The following is a 19,427-nucleotide window of genomic DNA, read 5'->3' on the forward strand; positions in this document are numbered from 1 at the left end:
AAAAGTTCTAATTATGCTAAACATATATTTAAAAAAAACATCCTTAAATGTTTCACTTTGTTATACATGTCCTGAACTCAATTAAGTATTTTTTTTTCCTCATTAATGTACGCAGCACCCCATATTAACAGGTGAAAAAAACGAATTGTTGACATTTTTGCAGATTTATTAAAGAAAATTTAAAATGTCACGCAGCCATAAGTAGTCAGATGCTTTGCTGTGACAGTCATATTTAACTCAGCTGCTGTCCATTTCTTCTACTCATCCTTGAGATGGTTCTACACCTTCGTTGTAGTCCAGCTGTGTTTGGTTATACTGAATGGACTTCATTAGGAAAGCCACACAACTGTCCTTACAATGCAGAGCACATCTCAGTGCAAATGAGAATCATGAGGTCAAAAGAACAGCCTGAAAAGCTCATGGACATAATTGTAGCAAGAAACAGATCTGGACAAGGTTACAAAATAAATATTCTGCCCTTAAGGTTCCTAAGAACCCAGTGGCCACCATAATCATTTAATGGAAGACGTTGATGAGGACACTCATATTAGAGCCGGCCATCCGGCCAAGCGAAACAATCAGGGAAGAAGAGGGTTGGTGAGAGATGTAAAGATAACTCCAAAGGTCACTGTGGCTGATCTCAAGAGATGCAGTCTGGAGATGAGAGAACGTTCTAGGAAGTTCATGATGACTGCAGCCCTCCACCAGTTGGGGCTTTACGGTAGAGTGGCCCAACAGAAGCTTCTCAGTGCAAGACATAAGAAAGTCTGCATAATGTTTGCTAAAATACACCTGAAGGACCCAAAGATGGTGACAAATAAGATTCATTGGTCTGATGAGACTGAGATAGAAAATTTTGGCCTTAATTCAAAGCAGTGTGTTTTGAGAAAACTAGGTGCTGCTCATCACCTGTCCAATACAGTCCTAAGAGTGAAGCATGGTGGTACCAGCATCATCCTGTGGCGGTGTTTTTCAGCTACAGGACAAATCCGGATGATTGGTTGCATTCAAAAGAAAGATAAGTTCAAGCAACGGTATCTGAGATTAAAAGGTTTTCCACAGTGCTCAGGACCTGGGACTGGGCTAAACGTTCACCTTTCAATAAGACAATGACCATAAGTACAGAGCTCGAATAATGAAGACCCTGCTTCAGAACAACTCCATGACTATTTTTGAATGGTCCAGGCAGAGCCTTGACTGAGCATCTCTTGAGAGATCTGAAAAAAGCATCAACTTTGACTATCCAACTTGACACAATTGGAGAGAGAGAGAGAGAGAGAGATGCAAGAAGTGGCAAAGGATCCCTAAATCCAGGTGTGAAAAAAATTACATCATTCCCAAAGGACTCATGGCTGTATTAGCTCAACAGAGTCCTTCTACTAAATACTGAGCGATATCTGTTTTTTTTTTAATAGATATCCCCCCAAAAAATTTTTCTGTCAATATGGGGCGCTGTGTATACATTGGGGGGGGGGGGGGTTTGAATGATTTTAGAGAATGCCTATAATACAATAGAGTAAAAAAATAAAAACGGGGACTCAATACTTTCCATACCCATTGTATTTATCACCTTTTTAAAGTATTTTGAGACCACAGTCACCATTTCTCTGCTTGATATTTTTTGATACAATAGTGTATATGTATGTATGTGTGTATCGATATATACATGTTAACATTTGTAAAGCTGATACGAACATTATTTAAGGCATAAGAGAATTTTTTATGTGTGTGTGTTTTCAATACACCATTTGTGGTTTATTTAGAATCTTGAATACCCGAAGAACATTACTTTGAAAGAATAATGGGATTAAATGAAACTTTTCTGAATAGTGTTTAGTACTCACTATATAACAATCCCAGCCTTAAGTTTAACAACACCTACAATAAATCAATTTAAAACAATGTTTTTTATATATGCTTTGTTGTGTTGCCATCCCTAGCAACATCTCCATTATTACAGTGCGAAAAGCTTTTTTGTGTATCTGTTTGTATTGCCATACTTTCTCATGTACAAAGTGTATTTTTTCCCCCCAAAAATCTTGGAAAGTCAATAGTGTCTATTATATGGAGGTATAGTAAAAGTTCAAAAATTATTTTGTACTTGTAGTTTGTGAAATTATGTGATATCATTTAGTCCCCTGATCTAATAAATAGTTGTAATAATGTGACTTTGCAGCATTGTGACAATTGCCACGACAGTACTTTCTTCCTCAACCCCCATTTATTTATTGCCTGTATCAAACAAGTTTGCTGTATAACTCACTGTGTGGTTTTCATGGCAAGGCTCTGGTCTTCTGAACATTTAACACTAATTCCCATTCTTTAGAAATCAAATGAGAAGTGATAGTTACTCTATGTACGTAGAGTCAGTCACTCTGATATATCAAGAGTTCTTTACCTCCAATTCAACGACTCCCAAACCGCTGTCTCGACTCTGTGTACAGGTTTGGGATGGATGGCAACATCTGATATGCTTTCGCGTTAGAATTGCACCGTGGTTTAGTTGTCTTTTGTCCATTTTGTTTGTTCCAGATTTACAGAGAAATTGGAAAATGTAAAAAGTAGAAGTATTTCTCACCATACTCCACTGCAGATAGTATGTTGACACATGCTGCTACTGCCACTGCTCTCCTGACTTGCCATTTTATTTTTTGATTGATTGCGACCTCCTTTCATACAATGTAAATCGCACACAAAGCATCCTGCAATGGAAGGGAATGAGTTCAAGGGATTTGCTGAATCGATATTGACTTGCAGGGAGAAATACTGCACTGCATTGAATGGACATTTTTATCCACTTCTAATTTGGGAACCTTATTTCATTTTATTTTTTTAATGATTCAAATTCAATAGACTTAACAGTGCTCTTCTCTGTGTTTAAAATATATGTTTTTTGGTCTTTTTACATACTTTAAAACATATGTTTGCAATTTTCCCATTTCATAAACTGAATGTGATGAATGAATGAATGAATGAATGGTTACTGGGCAATTATAACCACAGGTTAGTTCGCTTTGTGAAATTGTGTTAATGAATTTCGCCCTTTGTCCCTCCTCCTTTTGTCTGTTTCTCCACTTTATTTCCATAGCAAACCTTGGAGAACAACTTGACCAACCTAGTGAAGAGAAACAGTGAACTGGAGAACCAAATGGCCAAACTCATCCAGATCTGTCAACAGGTTGAGGTATGCAGCATTTTTTTCAAGGTCTTTTGATTTTTAGAATGGTCATTAATGGAAGACTATGTAGTTTTAAAACTGCTACCAAAATTTTAATGTAGCAATCCACGCCCCCTCAAGAAACGAGAGCTCAACTTGGTGAGCACGGTGACGTCTGTGCCAGTGGTTGCACCCGTAAAGACCCTTTCCAAATAACTAGAATATCAGGGAAGTTTATTTATTTCCATTCAAAAACTTTAACATGCATCGATTATGCATTTAGGGCCCACAATTTAAACAATTTCAATTTGTTTTATTTTTGCAAAGTTTGGACCTCTATTTGTAAAACCCATGGAATTAGCAATTAAAATATTAAAATACTGTGGGGAAAAAAATCAAGACAAACTTTGGAAACCATAAATGTTTTAAATGGAGTGTCATACACTACATACATACATACATACATACATACATACATACACATCTACTATACTCATAGCACGTGCAGAGGTTTACCCAGAGGTCATTAAAATTACATCAGTTTGGTTCAATTGTTTCAGTTGGGTTTGGGGAAGACTGACAACTGACCAGAAGACCATCATTGATATCCTTCATAGGATGGGCAAGCCCCAAAGGTTCTTCGCTAAGGAGGCTGACTGCTCACAGAGTGCTGTGTCCAAGCATATCAATGGAAAGTCTAGGACAAACTGTGTCATGAGAAGATGCACCATCAAGAGATGACTGTGGGCTTCAGCGGATTATCAAACAGAGAAGATTCAAGAATCTGTCAGCGATCCAGAAAGAGTAGGATGAGTTAGGAGTCACAGCTTCACAGAAACACCAAATTCAGATTAATTAGGGAGAGGGGGTAGAACTGTTAGTTTCTCAGGTCACACTGTTTTTGAGCCTGAGCGAATGTACAGTACTTTAGAAAGCACCTCAACTGGGCTAAGGAGAAGAAGGACTGGACTGGCTCTTTTCCGATTAAAGTAGTGTGCCTTTCATTTGGGAATCAAGGTCCAAGGGTTTAAAGAAAGAACAGAACCCAAACTTTCGTCCTGTGTATGCAGGCTGGCTCAGTGGGACAGCCAAGGTAGGTATGTGGAACAGCACAAGATTAGAGGTTGGTGGGTGGTGGGGAAAACCTTTTTTTTTCTATTCATCCATTTTCTTTACCGCTTTATCCTCACATGGGTCTCGGGTGGAGTGGAGCCTATCCTAACTATCTTGAGGTAAGAGTCTGTGTAGATACTGAACTTGTAGCCAGCCAATCGCCCGGGACATACAAACATACAACCATTTGCACAAACGTTTACACCTACGGTCAATTTAGAGTCTTCAATCACCCTACCATGCATGATTTTTTGATGTGGGAGGAAACAGGAGTGCCTGGTAAAAACCCAAGTAGGCACATGGTGAACATAAAAACTCCAAACAAACTCTTATAGATTACAGATATTATAGAAAGTAGCAGAAACTGTCTTAGTGCAATTACTGCAATTGTTCATTCAAATATACTGAAAGGATTGAGTTCATTAGCGGGTGCATAGCTTTAAAATCTGAATTTTGTGCTCTTTTTTGTAAATTGTGAGTCAGAATTACTATCATCACTGATTTCATTTGTCCATTCTCTGTCCCGCTTACCCTCACTTGGGTCACAGGTGTCCTGGAGCCTATTCTAGCTGACTTTTGTCAATAGGAGGGGGGAACCTGAATGTCGATGGCGACAACATGCAAAGTTCTCATAGAAATGTCGGGTTGGAACCCACAACCTCGGAATTTATTCACTGTGGCAGCTCTTAAATCCAGTCAGATATCAAATCTGATAAGATATACTATATTGTTTGAGGTACAATAACATTCACAGGTCATTGTGGCGACATGATGTCCTGATGTGAACCCATACCTCTCTGCAGAAAATGAAACACCAGGCATTGCTCTTCTGATTTATCTTTATATCTGGAACTGTATTGTGATTGAAGTGGATGTAGCCAACAATGTGACGCTTAAGTAGCGTTTTGCACTAAACACAGACTGTAATGATTTGGATGAAAACCCCCATACTAATAATAAATAAACATCATTTCCCTTGGTCAGATTTGGCTGTCCTCCCTGTGAAGTTTGGACATTATACTGACCCAGCTCCATTTTCTCAAGCGTCACTTTGAGGTCTGTGAATGCATCTACTCAGCCGGTCAAAGCTCAATGACTACTGGATGATTCATTAAGTACAGGCAAACCCAACAGCATGTGAAGATTGTCTGTTGTCTGCGTACAAATAGAGTATGATATAGGACATGCCTCAGTCTCAACAGATCAGAACCTAATATGCCGTCCAAAAGGTTTAAATAAATCATTTTGAATGTCATTTCCTGTTACAATTGAGAATTGGTTATGTTCTGATGCCCATAAATACTGAAGATCAGTTGTTGAATTTGTAGACAGGACTATTCGGTAAAAAAAGAAAAACTATAAGTAGCAAGGTTCAGAGGGCAAATGGGAGGAGGAAAGAGTTTGCACAAAGAGAAGTTAGTTGAGTGAGCGCGTGTAAAGATAATTCTGAGGAGCTTTGAGGCCGACCTGGATTCCCATCCTCCTAGTTTGCATCATCCCATATTGATTCAGGAGATCCAATCAAACACTTTGTGCCGATATGTCAGCAGCTTCTGTTCCATCCAGTCTTCTTTTTTGTTTGGTTTTTGTTTTGTTATTCATTTTCTTGTGCTGGAATTTACAGAACTCGATGGATTCTTGTTTCTGAAAAGCAAGCAAATAGTATGCATGCCTTCCCAACAAGCTAGAAAGCCAAATTGAGAGCTGCCTGCCTGTATTTATGGAACGTTCGGGGTAAAAATGTTTTGTGCAAACACATGATGGGAGATATGCCAGCAGAGACTCATTTTGTATTCTATTGTATGTAAAAGGATGTGGGGGAAAGCTTTTGTATATAAAATTGAATAATTGTATATAAAATTATAGCAAGTGCAAAAAAAAAGTTTTTTTTTTTCACCATGACCACCACTCTGCATGTACTATCTAAGGGTGTCCCATTTGGCATTTGTTGGAAAAAAAAACGTTCACTTGTTTTCACATTTACTATATGACAATTCATTTATGTACTTACATTTAGATAAAATCTCAACCGCAAGACTTCCCCATTTTACTGTACATTTTATTGTACAGATGGGCAAATAACCGTTTTTTTAGGTCATTTGAACCTAGATGTAGTCTATATCTTAATTATACTTTGTCATATTTCCAAGCCCTCAAATTCATATTAATTATAAACCCCAATTCCTATTTAGTTGTGATGTTGTGTAATACACAAATAAAAACAGAAAACAAAGATTTGCAAATCCTTTTCAATCTATATTAAGTTGTATAGACTACAAAGTCTTTATCCAAACTAAGTTTTTTTGAGAGGCCCAAATATTATATTATATCATTTTGACATTGATGCTACGACAGGGACAACAAAACTGTGAAGAAAAATTTGAAATGGTCAAAATAAAAACACCTTTTTGGAACATTCCACAGAACAAGTTAATCGCAAACAGGTGAGTGTCATGTTTGGGTATAAAAGGATGGGGGTGAGGTTCACCGCTTTCTAAACAACTGTGAAAAACAGGCATTATCGTGTAAAGGTGACTGCTACGTGGCCTCTGGAATGCTTGACAAAATCACTGTCAGTTAACACAGTTTGTTGCTTCAAGTTAAAAGTCTATGATGCAACACCCGCAAGTGCCACCATTTTCTCTTGGCCCAACCTCATCTGAGATAAACTGGTGGAAAGTGGATGAGTCCACATTTCAAATTACTTTAATGTATCGAAAATAATGCGGAATTTTTTCCAGAAATATTTTCAAAAAGACCCATCGATACGGAGGTAGGACCCAAAATGCAGGAGACGGGAGACGCAGAGGTAATTCGAGAAAAACGCTTATTGTTCCACGGTTGGGGATCGGGCAGGCAGTCAGGTGCAGCAGCGGCAGTCAGGACGTCGGGCGTCGAAAACAGGTCCACGGGCAGGCAGGAGTCGGTACACAGGAGGTCGATCAGGGAAGGCAGGAGTGTCAAGGGAGTCAGGCTTACGGGGTCGGTCGGAAAACAGGCGGAGGTCGGTACACATGGGTTGTCTCAGAGATACGGGAGTGCAGGAACGGGGCATGAATTGCAATGATCTGGCACTGGACCAGTCGTCCCCATGGTCCTATATACACCGGGGCCAATCAGCCAGCATGAGGCGCAGGTGTGTTCCTCCCAATCAGCGCGGCCGCGCGGGAAACCACACAGCCAGGGCTAAACCGGTAGGACTATGACAGCTCTATAACCGCCTCGGGAGAGTTTCGCATTTTAAAATCGTTAGTTATTTGTTGCTCCTGCACCAAAGATCAGAAATGACTGCCCGTGAGTTGGTTATAACTTAAACTAAGACAAAAAATGTCGACTACAACAACTAGTTGTGCAGGTGCTTTTAAAAGAAATCTGTGATCGCTGACGCAAGGAACCCGGAAGCAGCGTAGCAATCCAAAACAACGAGAGCCCAATGACTTCAGGTCGTTATCAAAACAACGTGAGCTCAAACTATTTAGTATGAGTGTAATAAGTACAATTAAAAAAACGGGAGAGCGCACACAATTGGAATGCCCAATATGCTTGTTTCTACCAGGGCAACGTTTATAAAACAGTGGTGAGGCCGGCCATGATGTACGGATTAGAGCTCTGAAGACACAACAGGAAGCAGAACTGGAGGTAGCAGAAATGAAGATGCTGAGGTTCTCGCTCAGAGTGAGCAAGTTGGATAGGATTAGAAATGAGCTCATTAGAGGGACAGCCAAAGTTGGATGTTTTGGAGACAAGGTTAGAGAGAGCAGACTTTGATGGTTTGGACATGTTCAGAGGCAAGAGAGTGATCATATTGGTGGAAGGGTGTTGAGGATGGAGCTGCCAGGCAAAAGAGTGAGAAGAAGACCAAAGAAAAGATTGATAGATGTTTTGAGGGAGGACATAAGGACAGTGGGTGTTAGAGAGGAGGATGCACGAGATAGCCTTAGATGGAAAAAGATGACATGCTGGGGTAACCCCTAACGGAACAAGTCAAAAGAAAAAGAAGAAGACGCTTGTTTCTACGTAGTTTGAGCTCACGTTGTTTTGATAGCCACTAGATGCCGTAGGAAAGCTGCTACAGATTGGAGCTGGATTGAGGTGGAGAGGCTGCGCTGTACAACCCAAACTCTTAGGATTAAAAAAAATGTTTCCTCACAAACACTATGGATGGCACAGAGGATGACAAAAAAATGTTTGTTAAACAGTTAATAGTCATTATTTTTAAGACTGTAATGTGTCATCAACAGTATTAATAAAATGTTATGCCATCATTGAGCATTTATTTTATTCTGTTCTGACAATTGCAGGGACCAGGACAAGCATGTCCTGTGGCCTGTCCCGAGTTATATATTACCACTACATCAGCACTTGCACAATGATTATTTTCAATGATTGTTGTACAGATAGTTTTTGAAAAACAATACAAGTACAAACGTAACAAAATATTACCAATATTTTGAGCCTTGGTGGTGTGCATTGTGCATTGGTAAAAGGATTTTCCTGATTTTTTTTTTTTTTTTTTTTTTTTTTTTTTAAGTCAACTTTGGAGGTGTGCATTATACTTAATGACGCATTATGCTCGATAAATTACGGTCTTTTTGAAAATCATTGACATCATCTTCTCTGGGCCAAAGATGACAATGTCATTTGGATTCATATCAGTGAAAAGTTCAAAAGCCAACATCTGTGATGGTGTGGGGGTGTGAGACTGCCCATTGCATTGGTGACTTGTACATCTGTGAAGGCACCATTAATGCTTAAAGTTACTGTACTGCGTCCCCCTACAGCATTGCCTTCATGCTCTGAAGACCGCAGTCACTGTTCCAGTGAGTAACGCGTGAAAAAAAAATCAACGAATATGTGAGAGGTGTTGAAAAAAAGTCCAGGGTAGACACCCTGAGGGTTAGTAACTCATTTTCCCCTTGTGTATGTTAGTCTAGGGACAACCGGAAAAAAAAAAACAGACCAAACTATGGAGCACCATACAGTGGCAAACACATGGGTATGCACCATCTTGGAAAATGAAAGATGTAATCTCACATTAGTGACAAGCCCATCACATTGTCCATGTTAAATTTTCACAAGGTTTTGAACTTTTTCAAATGACTTTTTCTTTGGTATTTCCATATGTATTCTGCATCCCAACAGAGTAGCTACAATAATTCAAACCTTCGAGCCCACCACCATGCCCCATTATATCAAATTCACATCAACATGTCAAAGAGGTAGCAAAGGCAATAATGTTCATAAAAAAAAAAAAAAAAAAAAAAGTTCAGCTCAGTTGCTGCAAAATGGGAAAACTTTGGGTCCCCCTCGAGAATACGAAGTAAAGTTTTAACAACATATACACGTTTGTAGGGCCACTTGCATAAACATAGTTTGGGATTTGTTCAGTGGTTAATTGGGCGGTGTTAGTTTAGCTTGCAACTGACAACTGTTCCTGACAAAAGTACTTGCTGAAGGCTGAATGCGCATTCTCGCATCATGAAAATGTGCATAAAATTTGGCTTATTTATCTGCCGTCAACAACCTGTCTCAAAAATACTGCATAACAAGATTACATTGATACATCACACTATCAAGTTTAATTTAATCGTGTCCTTGTCTGGTAAATGCTTCCTGTCAGCCATTTAAAAAAGCATAAATGAATGCATGTCTTTTTCAACGTCTTTCTGCAAAGTAACTAAGCCTCATGAAGTAGTTGATTCCAACCCGAGGTAAACTACATTCTTCACTGTATAATTTCTTATTGAGATACTCCACTGACAATGATGAGTTACCATTGGGATCGTATTGGACGACATACTGTAGACTTCCATTTTACTGCACTGACAATCTTGCCTGTTTAATCATTTTATCAAACTGAAATGTGGTATTTCTTGCCAAGGAAGTGACATTTTTATTTCAAGCATTCTAGAAGGTTTTATCGCATACATTTTAATGAACTTTAATGAGTAATGAAGGGGGACTGAGATGTGAAAAATAATTTCCGCGTCACAAACCCTCCCAAAAAAATGGGACAAAACCTTTATCAAAAGAGGATGTCTCACTTGAAGCTTGCTATTTTGGATGGTTAAACTATTATATTCTTCTTCTTTTCCGTTCGGCTTGTCCCGATTATGGGTCGCCACACCGTGTCATCTTTTTCCATCTAAGCCAGGGGTGCTCAATACATCACTGCCTCACTGCTATCGACCGGTCGATCGCGAGGCAGTCTTGGTCGATCGTGGGACGGCATGCCAACAAAAAAAAAAAAAAGAAAAAAAAAAAACGTCAGCCAATGTTCCCTCTAAACTGCGTGCGTGCACACTTATGCACCGCTGATGCAATCTCGCAGATATTCTGCGTTGTGCACACAAAACAAAAATTCAATGCAAAATGAAAGTATAACATACATCTATTCAGTTTGTGTTTTGCAATGTGATTCAACGAGTGAGGGATGACTGGTTGTTTCATCCAATGGCACAATTCACATTCATACTGTAAAAAATGAAAATAAGCCACTAGTTTCTTTAGGCAGCTCACGGAACTTTCTCTAACAACGACCACTCCTCCGCCATACTCTCTTTTCCTAGTTTACCTTAAGATGTATACTAATTATAAATGTTACAGTACTTACGCAGCCAGTCAATATGTTTTATAATGGACGAGATTTTCTCTTTTCTCAGTGGGAAAGGTCTGGTCTGAAGCCAAAGCCGAAAATGCAGGATGAGATGGTGTGTAATTTTAAAATTCCACGTTGGCACAGCCTGATCCGGGATGAAAGCACAGACAATACAGCGCACAAAAAGCTAATTCTGTATTTTAAATATAGTGGGCAAACTAACATTAACCTGAAAACGGTTTGGGAGCATCAACATCATCACCTCCAGTAAATTCTTTGCCTGCTCTTCCTTTAGAATAACCCCTACTCCATTTCTCTTCCCATCTTCTCCATGGTAAAAGAATTTAAACCCTGCTCCTAAACTTCTAGCCTTACTCCCTTTCCACTTGCTGTCTTGGATGCACAATATATCAACGTTTCTCCTAATCATCATGTCAACTAACTCCTGAGCCTTTCCTGTCATAGTCCCAACATTCAAAGTCCTTACACATGGCTGTATTGTCTGTGCATTTTTCTTCTTCTTCTGCCAACTAAGTTGCTTTCCTCCTCTTTTTTGCCTTTGACCTACATTATCTGAATTTCTACCGACACCTTGCAGATTAACAGTGCTGGGGGTGGCCGTTATGGAGTTCCTTTGATGAACGCTTGGCACAGTTTTATGCCGGATGCCCTTCCTGATGCAACCCTCTGCATTTATCTGAGCTTGGGACCGGCCTACAGGTCGCTTAATATTCTGTTCGCCAAAGGGCTGCAAATAGTCATACAAGCAATCAGATGAGGAAAATCAACACATTAGGTACACAATCCACATACACTTTAATCTATGTTAAAGTACAAATAGAAGCAGTCAAATAAACAAAGTCAATACATAAGTAACAGAATTAGAAAACTACCTAGTCTATGTTAGACTTAAAGTTAAAAGGGTATGTGGATAAGATGTTTTGAGTCTAAAAAATGTCAAGGATATGGGGATGAAAGAGATTCAAACCAATGGCTCTCACTCCAGTAGTTGCAGGTTGAGTAGTCTTCGCGATCCTCATTGTATAAGTTGTGTTGGTTGAACAAGATTATGCAGTTACTCGCGTTCGATGGATTTTCAACATTAACGGTTTGATCACAAACGCATCACGTTGCAAGCCACCCAACAACGTCTAGTTGTTAGCAAGAGGGGCTAGGCTAAGCTAGGCCGCGCTGCTTCAAACGCAAACGAAATATGGCTACAATTTGGGAACTAAGATTTCACAGAATGATTCTTATTCCACTGAAGTCGTCACTAGGAGCGTCCCACGTCAAGTATTCACAACATTCGGTCCAAATTCAGCAGGATTTATTTATTGTACGACCGAGTTTGCCGGAGCCTCCTCGTTTTCGCTGCCACCAGGTCGGGGAGTGGAAGCAGACTGCTAAAATATTATAATATTATATGAATATATATATATAAACACACATACTTGCAGTATATGTGAATGCTATGTTGCATGAATTGTAGTGGTGCATTTTTAAAGTCAATACATGCAATATTTTTTTACTCTCAGAATGTTGCATAAATTGACTTTACATGTTGCGGTGCATTGTTCCTACATTTTAAACTGTTTCTTCACTTTGTGTGGGTTCATTCCTAATGCAGGACCCAATTAAATATTACTTTCATTCTTGATACAAAATTGAATGTTCGTATTTGCATATTGAATTATTTATTTTAAAAAATAGTCATGATTATTATATACTGTGAATATATTACATTTGGCTTGTTTAAAACAAGATCAGATAGGATAATAAAAAAATTTCACGAGCATATCACTAGAGTGGGGAGGGCTATTGGAGGTCATCATGCTATGATGGGTATTAGTCAGATGAAGCCACCCCCCTGTTAAAAAGTGTCACACTTTGTGATCTTACAAAATATGACATGATATAGGATATGTCATACATTCCAACTTGCTTTGTATCATTTTTAATTTTCATTTCATTTCATTTGCATTAAAGGGTTAATTTTAGGGTTAAAAGTTACTCTGGATTAAAAGGTGTTTTGTTTCTGCACCAACACTTAACATGCCATCCATTTTCCAAACTGCTTATCCTCACTAAGGATTACGAGCACGCCGGAGTCTATCCCAGCTATCTTCAAGCGAGAGGCAGGGTACACCCTCAACTGGTCGCCAGGCACATAAAAACAAACAACCATTCGAGTCCACTTTCACACCTACGGTCAATTTCAAGTCTTTAATTAACCTAACATATTTTGGGGATGTGGGAGGAAACTGAAGTATCTACAGAAAACCCACGAAGGCACGGGGAGAACATGCAAACATAGGGTAGGCTGGGCTGGAACCAGGGTCCTCAGAACGGAGAGGCAGGTTGTCCACCGTGCCACCACATGAATACTTTATTCCTAATAATAAACAAGTGGATCATACGCTCAAATTGTACATTCTAATGTGGGTGCAATATTTATAATCAAATATTCCATCATTTCATAGGGTGAATGAGTGACATAATTGTGTTGTATAACAAAATATGTCCCATTAAACTAAATCAACAGCATTTTGATTTGCTATATTCTCATGAAGAAAGTCTGGTTTCTTCATTTTAATGGTACTTCAAATGAAATGTCCATGTAAGAAAAGCGCTTCATCAGTTGCGATTTGTATTATTTTAATTATTCTAAATTTTTTTAGCCCTAACTTTTGATGACGTAAAGCTATCACTTCATGCAAACTAGTCTTGTATGAGATATTTTAAATGGTTTGTCTCGTTCTGTCCAGGTGAACACCGCCATGCACGAAGCCAAGCTGGTGGAGGAGTGTGACGAGCTGGTGGAGATAATTCGCCAAAGAAAGCAGGTCATTGCAGTAAAAATCAAGGAGTCCAAGGTAAAAGGCTCTCAAGGACACATTCATAGTTTCAAGGACACAAAGAATAACACGTATGTTGGGAAAGTCTGAGTAAAGAATTTCTCATTTAAACTTTTAAACGATGTGTTAATTGTAACATGTAAAGATGAGTGATAACATGTTTAGTTGAGAAGATGAGGGAAGAATAAATAAATAAATAAATCTATTCCAAAAATGTAAATACCATTTCATCCCAGCAGTTCTTCAATGCAGTTTTGATTAGTTGAGGCCTGCAATCAATAACAGTCACACAACAGCTACTAGAATATAATTTAGGGGAATTTTAAATAAATTTACTTTGAAATCCCAGTCCTCCAGTTGGTTAAGTTGTCTTTGAAGACCTTATTAGGTGGGAATGGAGGTTTTGAAATTTAAGTTTTAATGAATGACACTTAATGGACACTTTAATAGGTACACTTAATCTGTTACAAGATATGTAATCAAAATATTTTGTGGGGTTTTCAAACTCTGCATGAGTGTGTGTGTACAGTATTTTGATTATATACAGAAGATCAAATTATTATGAACACCTCTCATTATTGCAAACTGCAACAAAATCCACCTTTTTCGTACACCATGTTATTAGATCGTTTACCTAATAGTAGTATACCTGTAAATACATGGTTATATGGTTAATAATAACCTACTTTCTTGATACTATCTGTTTAAGCAGAGCCTATGAAAGTGCAGTACTTTTTTGTCACCTCATGGTTTTTTCTCCTCGACACTTTGTTTTATTTTTTAAACTTTAGGACTGCAGGATTAATTGTTACACAATCCAGCGTAATTCAGATAGTTGTACAGGGACCATGAGCAAAACTTACGTAGTTGTCAGTCTTCAAAAATAGAAGTTGCTGTCGCTTCTGGAGAGGAGTCCGTCCCTTGAAGAAAATGAGCCTCTGCAACCAAAAAACATGATTATGCAGGCATTGATCACGGCTTGGATAAGGTGCTCTCACTTTTTCCGTCATTTCATTGTAAGAAATCTTGGTGCTCTCAAAGAAGGTTTATTATCTTGTCCCATGTCCTAATGTGTGTGTCTATGATGATGCGTTTTTAATGCACCTCCCTGCTCTATTTTCATCGTAATGTTCAAATGTTTTTCCTACATTCTAAAACATTAAATCAAACATTTATTTTTATTGGACAGTATTTGGGGACAATAAAAGAAGGAGTACAATTTGTGCTCAAGCTGTGAATTGTTCATGCTTTACACAGGTGGGAGCAGTGGGAAAACAAGTTAACTTAAGGAACAAAAAGAAAAGTTTGGCATATATTTGTTAGAAAGTGGGTCAGAGAAGTTTGGAGATGACGCCTCAGAACTTGGGCTGGTTGTACTGTCAGTCTGCTAACATTTTGATGCTTTTGTCCCTAAGAGCCAAACTGTAAAACTTCTGTCTACGGAAGAGCTTAAAGGGGAATTCCAGTGCTTTGCATGAACAGTGTATCCAATAGGTCTTTTGACAATGTGATATTAAATCCTCTCTCATTTAATAGTATTTTGAGAAGATTACGAATTACGAATTTTCATGGGCGCTGCCATTTTCGCGCATCTAATTTCACAGAATGCCACTGCCGGAGCGCGCAGCACGCATTCGGCGTTGGCGGAGGCCTTGAGCCGAGCTTCGGCGGAGGCCTTTAGCTGGGCTTCGGTGGCGGCGGAGGGTTTTAGCCTAGCTTCTGCGTCCAGGGGTAACGGCCTCCGCCGCCTGGAAGCTCGGCTCACGGCCACCCGCCGGACCTCGCTCGTCAGACTCTGCGTCCGAAGCTCCGGGGGACCTTTGTTTATGCACGTATGACCCACGCATAGTCCTCCAAGTAGTCAGACTCCGCGTCATTCCGCCCGAAAAACCATCCAAATATTCAACATTATTTACAGCCACAGGTTCAAATCTGTATGGAAGTATTCCTCCGTCTTCCGATAGACCGATACTGCTATTTCTTCATCAGATGAGGATAAATCCGAGAAATCAGAACTGGGCATAAATGTAATCGGGCCTTGGTTGCGGCACGGTACACATCACATACACTCACGTAGGTCATGTGACTCACGAAAATGGCTGCGCCCTCTCTAATAATCATAACTACGTCATCCAACTCCTTCCAGATTTTCTCTTTCACTGCTAGGTCACATCATACCTGTGGGTCATAGTCAATAATCACATTTTACATAACACCCTCATTTTGAAGATTGAGCCTCATCCCTGAATCTGACGCTATTTTCACATTGAAGACATTCTTAGCTAACTCTTGCTTGAAAACAACCCCTACTGCATTTCTCATCCCATCTTCACCACAGTAAAATATTTTAACCCTGGCCCTAAAATTCTAACCTTACTGCATTTCCACCTTTTGGATGCACAATATATCAACCTTTCTCCCCCAAATTTTTTTCAACCAACTCCCAGGCTTTTCCTGTCATAGTTCCACCATCATGGCTACTTTGATGTTCACATCCTCAAAACGATCCTCTTGATGGTCTCCTTGAGATTATGAAAGAGGGGGAGAGATTGGCTGGTTCGGGTACAGCAATATTATTCTCTGCCACAAGCTGTCGAATACCAAGGGGATTGTGAACCAGGTATGGATTGAACTGGACTGTCAGAAGTCTTGCTTGTTCTTGCACACTGAATGGAGCAAACACTGGGGAATCTCTTTAGAGGTTTTCAGATTGATTGTCTGGGCCAAATTACAGGGGAAACATGGACTTTTTTATTTATGTTGCAAGGATGGTGTTTTTTTTGTGCCAGCAGATTATAATGCTCCAAGTGTAGTAGCATACTGTATAACATAGCCCATTGACAACGCCATTAAGTTACCAGCTTGGAACAGTTTCTCAGAGGGAGCAGCCTTTCTGGCAACAGACAGGAAGTCCACATTGGGTAGAGCTTTGATTCTCCCGGACCTGTTGATGACAAGCTCTGAACCAAACCCCTTTTTTAAGTTGTTTTCCCTAGAGTTACTATTCTCATAAATAAAAAATGTAAATGATGTAATTTGTTGAGGTCATGCAAAAAGGTTTATAGCTTAGCTTTCTCTTTATCTGATGAGAACATGTTTTATCATTGGTGTTTTAAAATTAAACTGAACTGGTTGCCTGCCTATCATCGAAACAACTATACACACTCACAATCACACCTAAGGACAATTTAGAGTCTCTAATTAATGTGTGTTTGTGGGATGTGCGAGGAAACCGGACACAGGTGTGGCCGGGATTCGAATCCCGTTCCTCAGAACTGTGAAGCCAACATTCCAACCCAGTTGCCTCACTGTGCTGCCCCAGTACAGAAATATATATTTTCTCTCTATTGTTATTTTTTGGACAGGCACTTATTCTCAGATTTTTTTTTCAATCAAATTTGATCAACACACAGAAATATATTTAAATCAATATCCTCAGAGGCATTTTTTTTGTCTCCAACATTTTGGTTTCTGTTTGTATTGAAATTTTGCAACCATTATGTGGTCACTGCTGTCATTTTTTTTCCTGACATTTTGACTGTCACCATGATTACTTTTTTGGCAAACTCACTGGAATGCATGGGGTTGGGGGCAAATAAGATTAGCAAAATCAACTACCTTGTAGTCGGAAGTGGACTAAAGTAGTCTGCTAAATATACATGTAAGTATCAGTATAAGGCAGAGCAATGTAAAGAGGATTGTAAACATTAAACCATAAAACATTGTTTTTCTAGGTAATGAAGCTGCGTAAGTTGGCCCAACAGATTGCTAACTGTCGTCAGTGTCTGGAGCGGTCCAGTGCCCTCATCACGCAGGCCGAGCAGAGCCTTAAGGAAAACGATCATGCCCGATTCCTTCAAACTGCCCGAAATGTAGCGGAAAGGTGAGTGATGGACACATTCACTGATAATTTGCATAATTTTAGGAGAGGTCATCTATTTTTACATTTGATTTGGCTGAACTTTGTTTGATATCCATAATAATGGACTTCTGGAAGTACCGGTTTTATATGGTTCCACAATTTTAAATAGGTTTTAGATAGTTGGTGCGATAGGACCTGATGGTTGATGTCTTCGGTATTTCAACTTTTTCAATCTACCAATGGCTTTCTTTGTATGTCTTGAATGTGCCACCAGAGTTGCCATGGCAACAGCCTCCTCCCAAGTACTTATCCCTGATGTCAATCTGAATGAAGCTTTCGACAACTTTGCCCTCGACTTTTCTAGAGAGAAGAAGATTCTGGAAGGCCTTGATTACCTAACAGGTACATTGTTTAAAAAAAAATATATATACATATATATATACATACAGACTGTTCAACACCCAAAAAAAGTTTACTTTAAATGGGGGCCTTTTACAGTGTGTTTCAATCAATTTTTGTTACCTGTGGTAAGGCAAAAGGGTTATTTAGCATAATATATGAATATTGAGAATGTAAAGATATCTCTCTTTATTTCTCATGTATAATGTGCAGTCAGTAGTGTGCATAATACGTAGGAACAGTAAACGTTAGAAAATTGGGAAATGAGGTATGAGTAGATGTTTTACAAAAGCCATCAATTAGTTTTAAATCATTTGACTTCTAAGTTGACATATTTAGGTTCACATTTAAAATGTTATAATCCATCTACTCCTTTATTATGTCTATGTGTTGAGGCTGTGATGTAGTCTAGTGTATAGTTTTGACACAGGCAGTATTAATAATACAAAGGTTCACGAGTTCTTTAGTAATGTATGTATTACTGTGGCACACCCTGGTGTTTAATTTTAACACTGCGGCATTCTGGAGGTATTTTCCATCTAACAAAAGTTGCAGAGGGTGGTTCAACATACGTAATGTATAATAATATTTAGATTATAATTATTTATGAGATTATGGGATAGGGAACTAACTTAATTAAAACAGGATTTTAACAACAATACAACAGCGCTAGGTACACTGGGAAATCCCATTTTTGCAAGCCCCCACGACGTCTTCGTAAAAACAATGTATTCATTCATCTTAATATGTATTACTAAGTTTGTAGTTTGCAGTGGTATGGAACTATGCTGCATCATGGATTTGTTTCCCTAACTTAAAATTAGACAAAATATTACCTAAACATTGCAGTTAAATGCTAGTGGTACTCTGATAATTTATCCCCGCCAAAGAATAGTAGAACTATGGCATATGCCGTATTCAAAAAGAAAGAAATACAGTTATTATCCAATTATGAATAAATTAAAGGCTTTTTCATGTTGTTCTTCTGTATTGTCAATTCACTTTCTCGTTCAGCACCCAGCCCACCATCCATCAGAGACGAGCTGTGCACAGCGTCACATGACACCATCACTGTTCACTGGACATCAGAGGACGAGTTCAGCGTCACTTCGTATGAGCTGCAATACACTATATACACTGGCCAGACTAATTTCATCAGTGAGTCATGTGACACACACACACACACACACACACACAAATGAATATTCACAATCATTTGTATATGGTCTAATGATGACTTTAGCATGTTACTGTGTGGAATGCAGATTCTTATAGACACAAATTAAAATATAAGAACTAGTCAATCAATGTTTTTGCCATATGTTAAATATTTTATTATGTTCTATTCTAGGGTAACCTAGATTTTCTCTCCCATCTATTTTCTGTCCTCAATGTTTAAACAGGCGGCACGGTGGAACACTGCTTAGAGCGTTGGATTCACAG

The 19,427-nt window shown here is 38.9% G+C and overlaps 1 protein-coding gene across 7 annotated transcripts in view; it reads left to right on the forward strand.

Moving 5' to 3' along the window:
• mid2 (midline 2) overlaps positions 1–19,427 on the forward strand; it is a 95,284-nt gene that overhangs the window by 53,469 nt on the left and 22,388 nt on the right. For all 7 annotated transcript variants that reach the window (XM_061834368.1, XM_061834366.1, XM_061834370.1 and 4 more), the window contains 5 exons: positions 3,089–3,184; positions 13,634–13,741; positions 17,458–17,606; positions 17,860–17,987; positions 18,999–19,142. In XM_061834368.1, coding sequence (XP_061690352.1) covers positions 3,089–3,184; positions 13,634–13,741; positions 17,458–17,606; positions 17,860–17,987; positions 18,999–19,142 — 625 coding nt within the window. The remainder of the gene's footprint in view (positions 1–3,088; positions 3,185–13,633; positions 13,742–17,457; positions 17,607–17,859; positions 17,988–18,998; positions 19,143–19,427) is intronic.

This window comes from Syngnathoides biaculeatus, chromosome 11 (genome assembly GCF_019802595.1).
Source record: "Syngnathoides biaculeatus isolate LvHL_M chromosome 11, ASM1980259v1, whole genome shotgun sequence".
Lineage (NCBI taxonomy): Eukaryota > Metazoa > Chordata > Actinopteri > Syngnathiformes > Syngnathidae > Syngnathoides > Syngnathoides biaculeatus.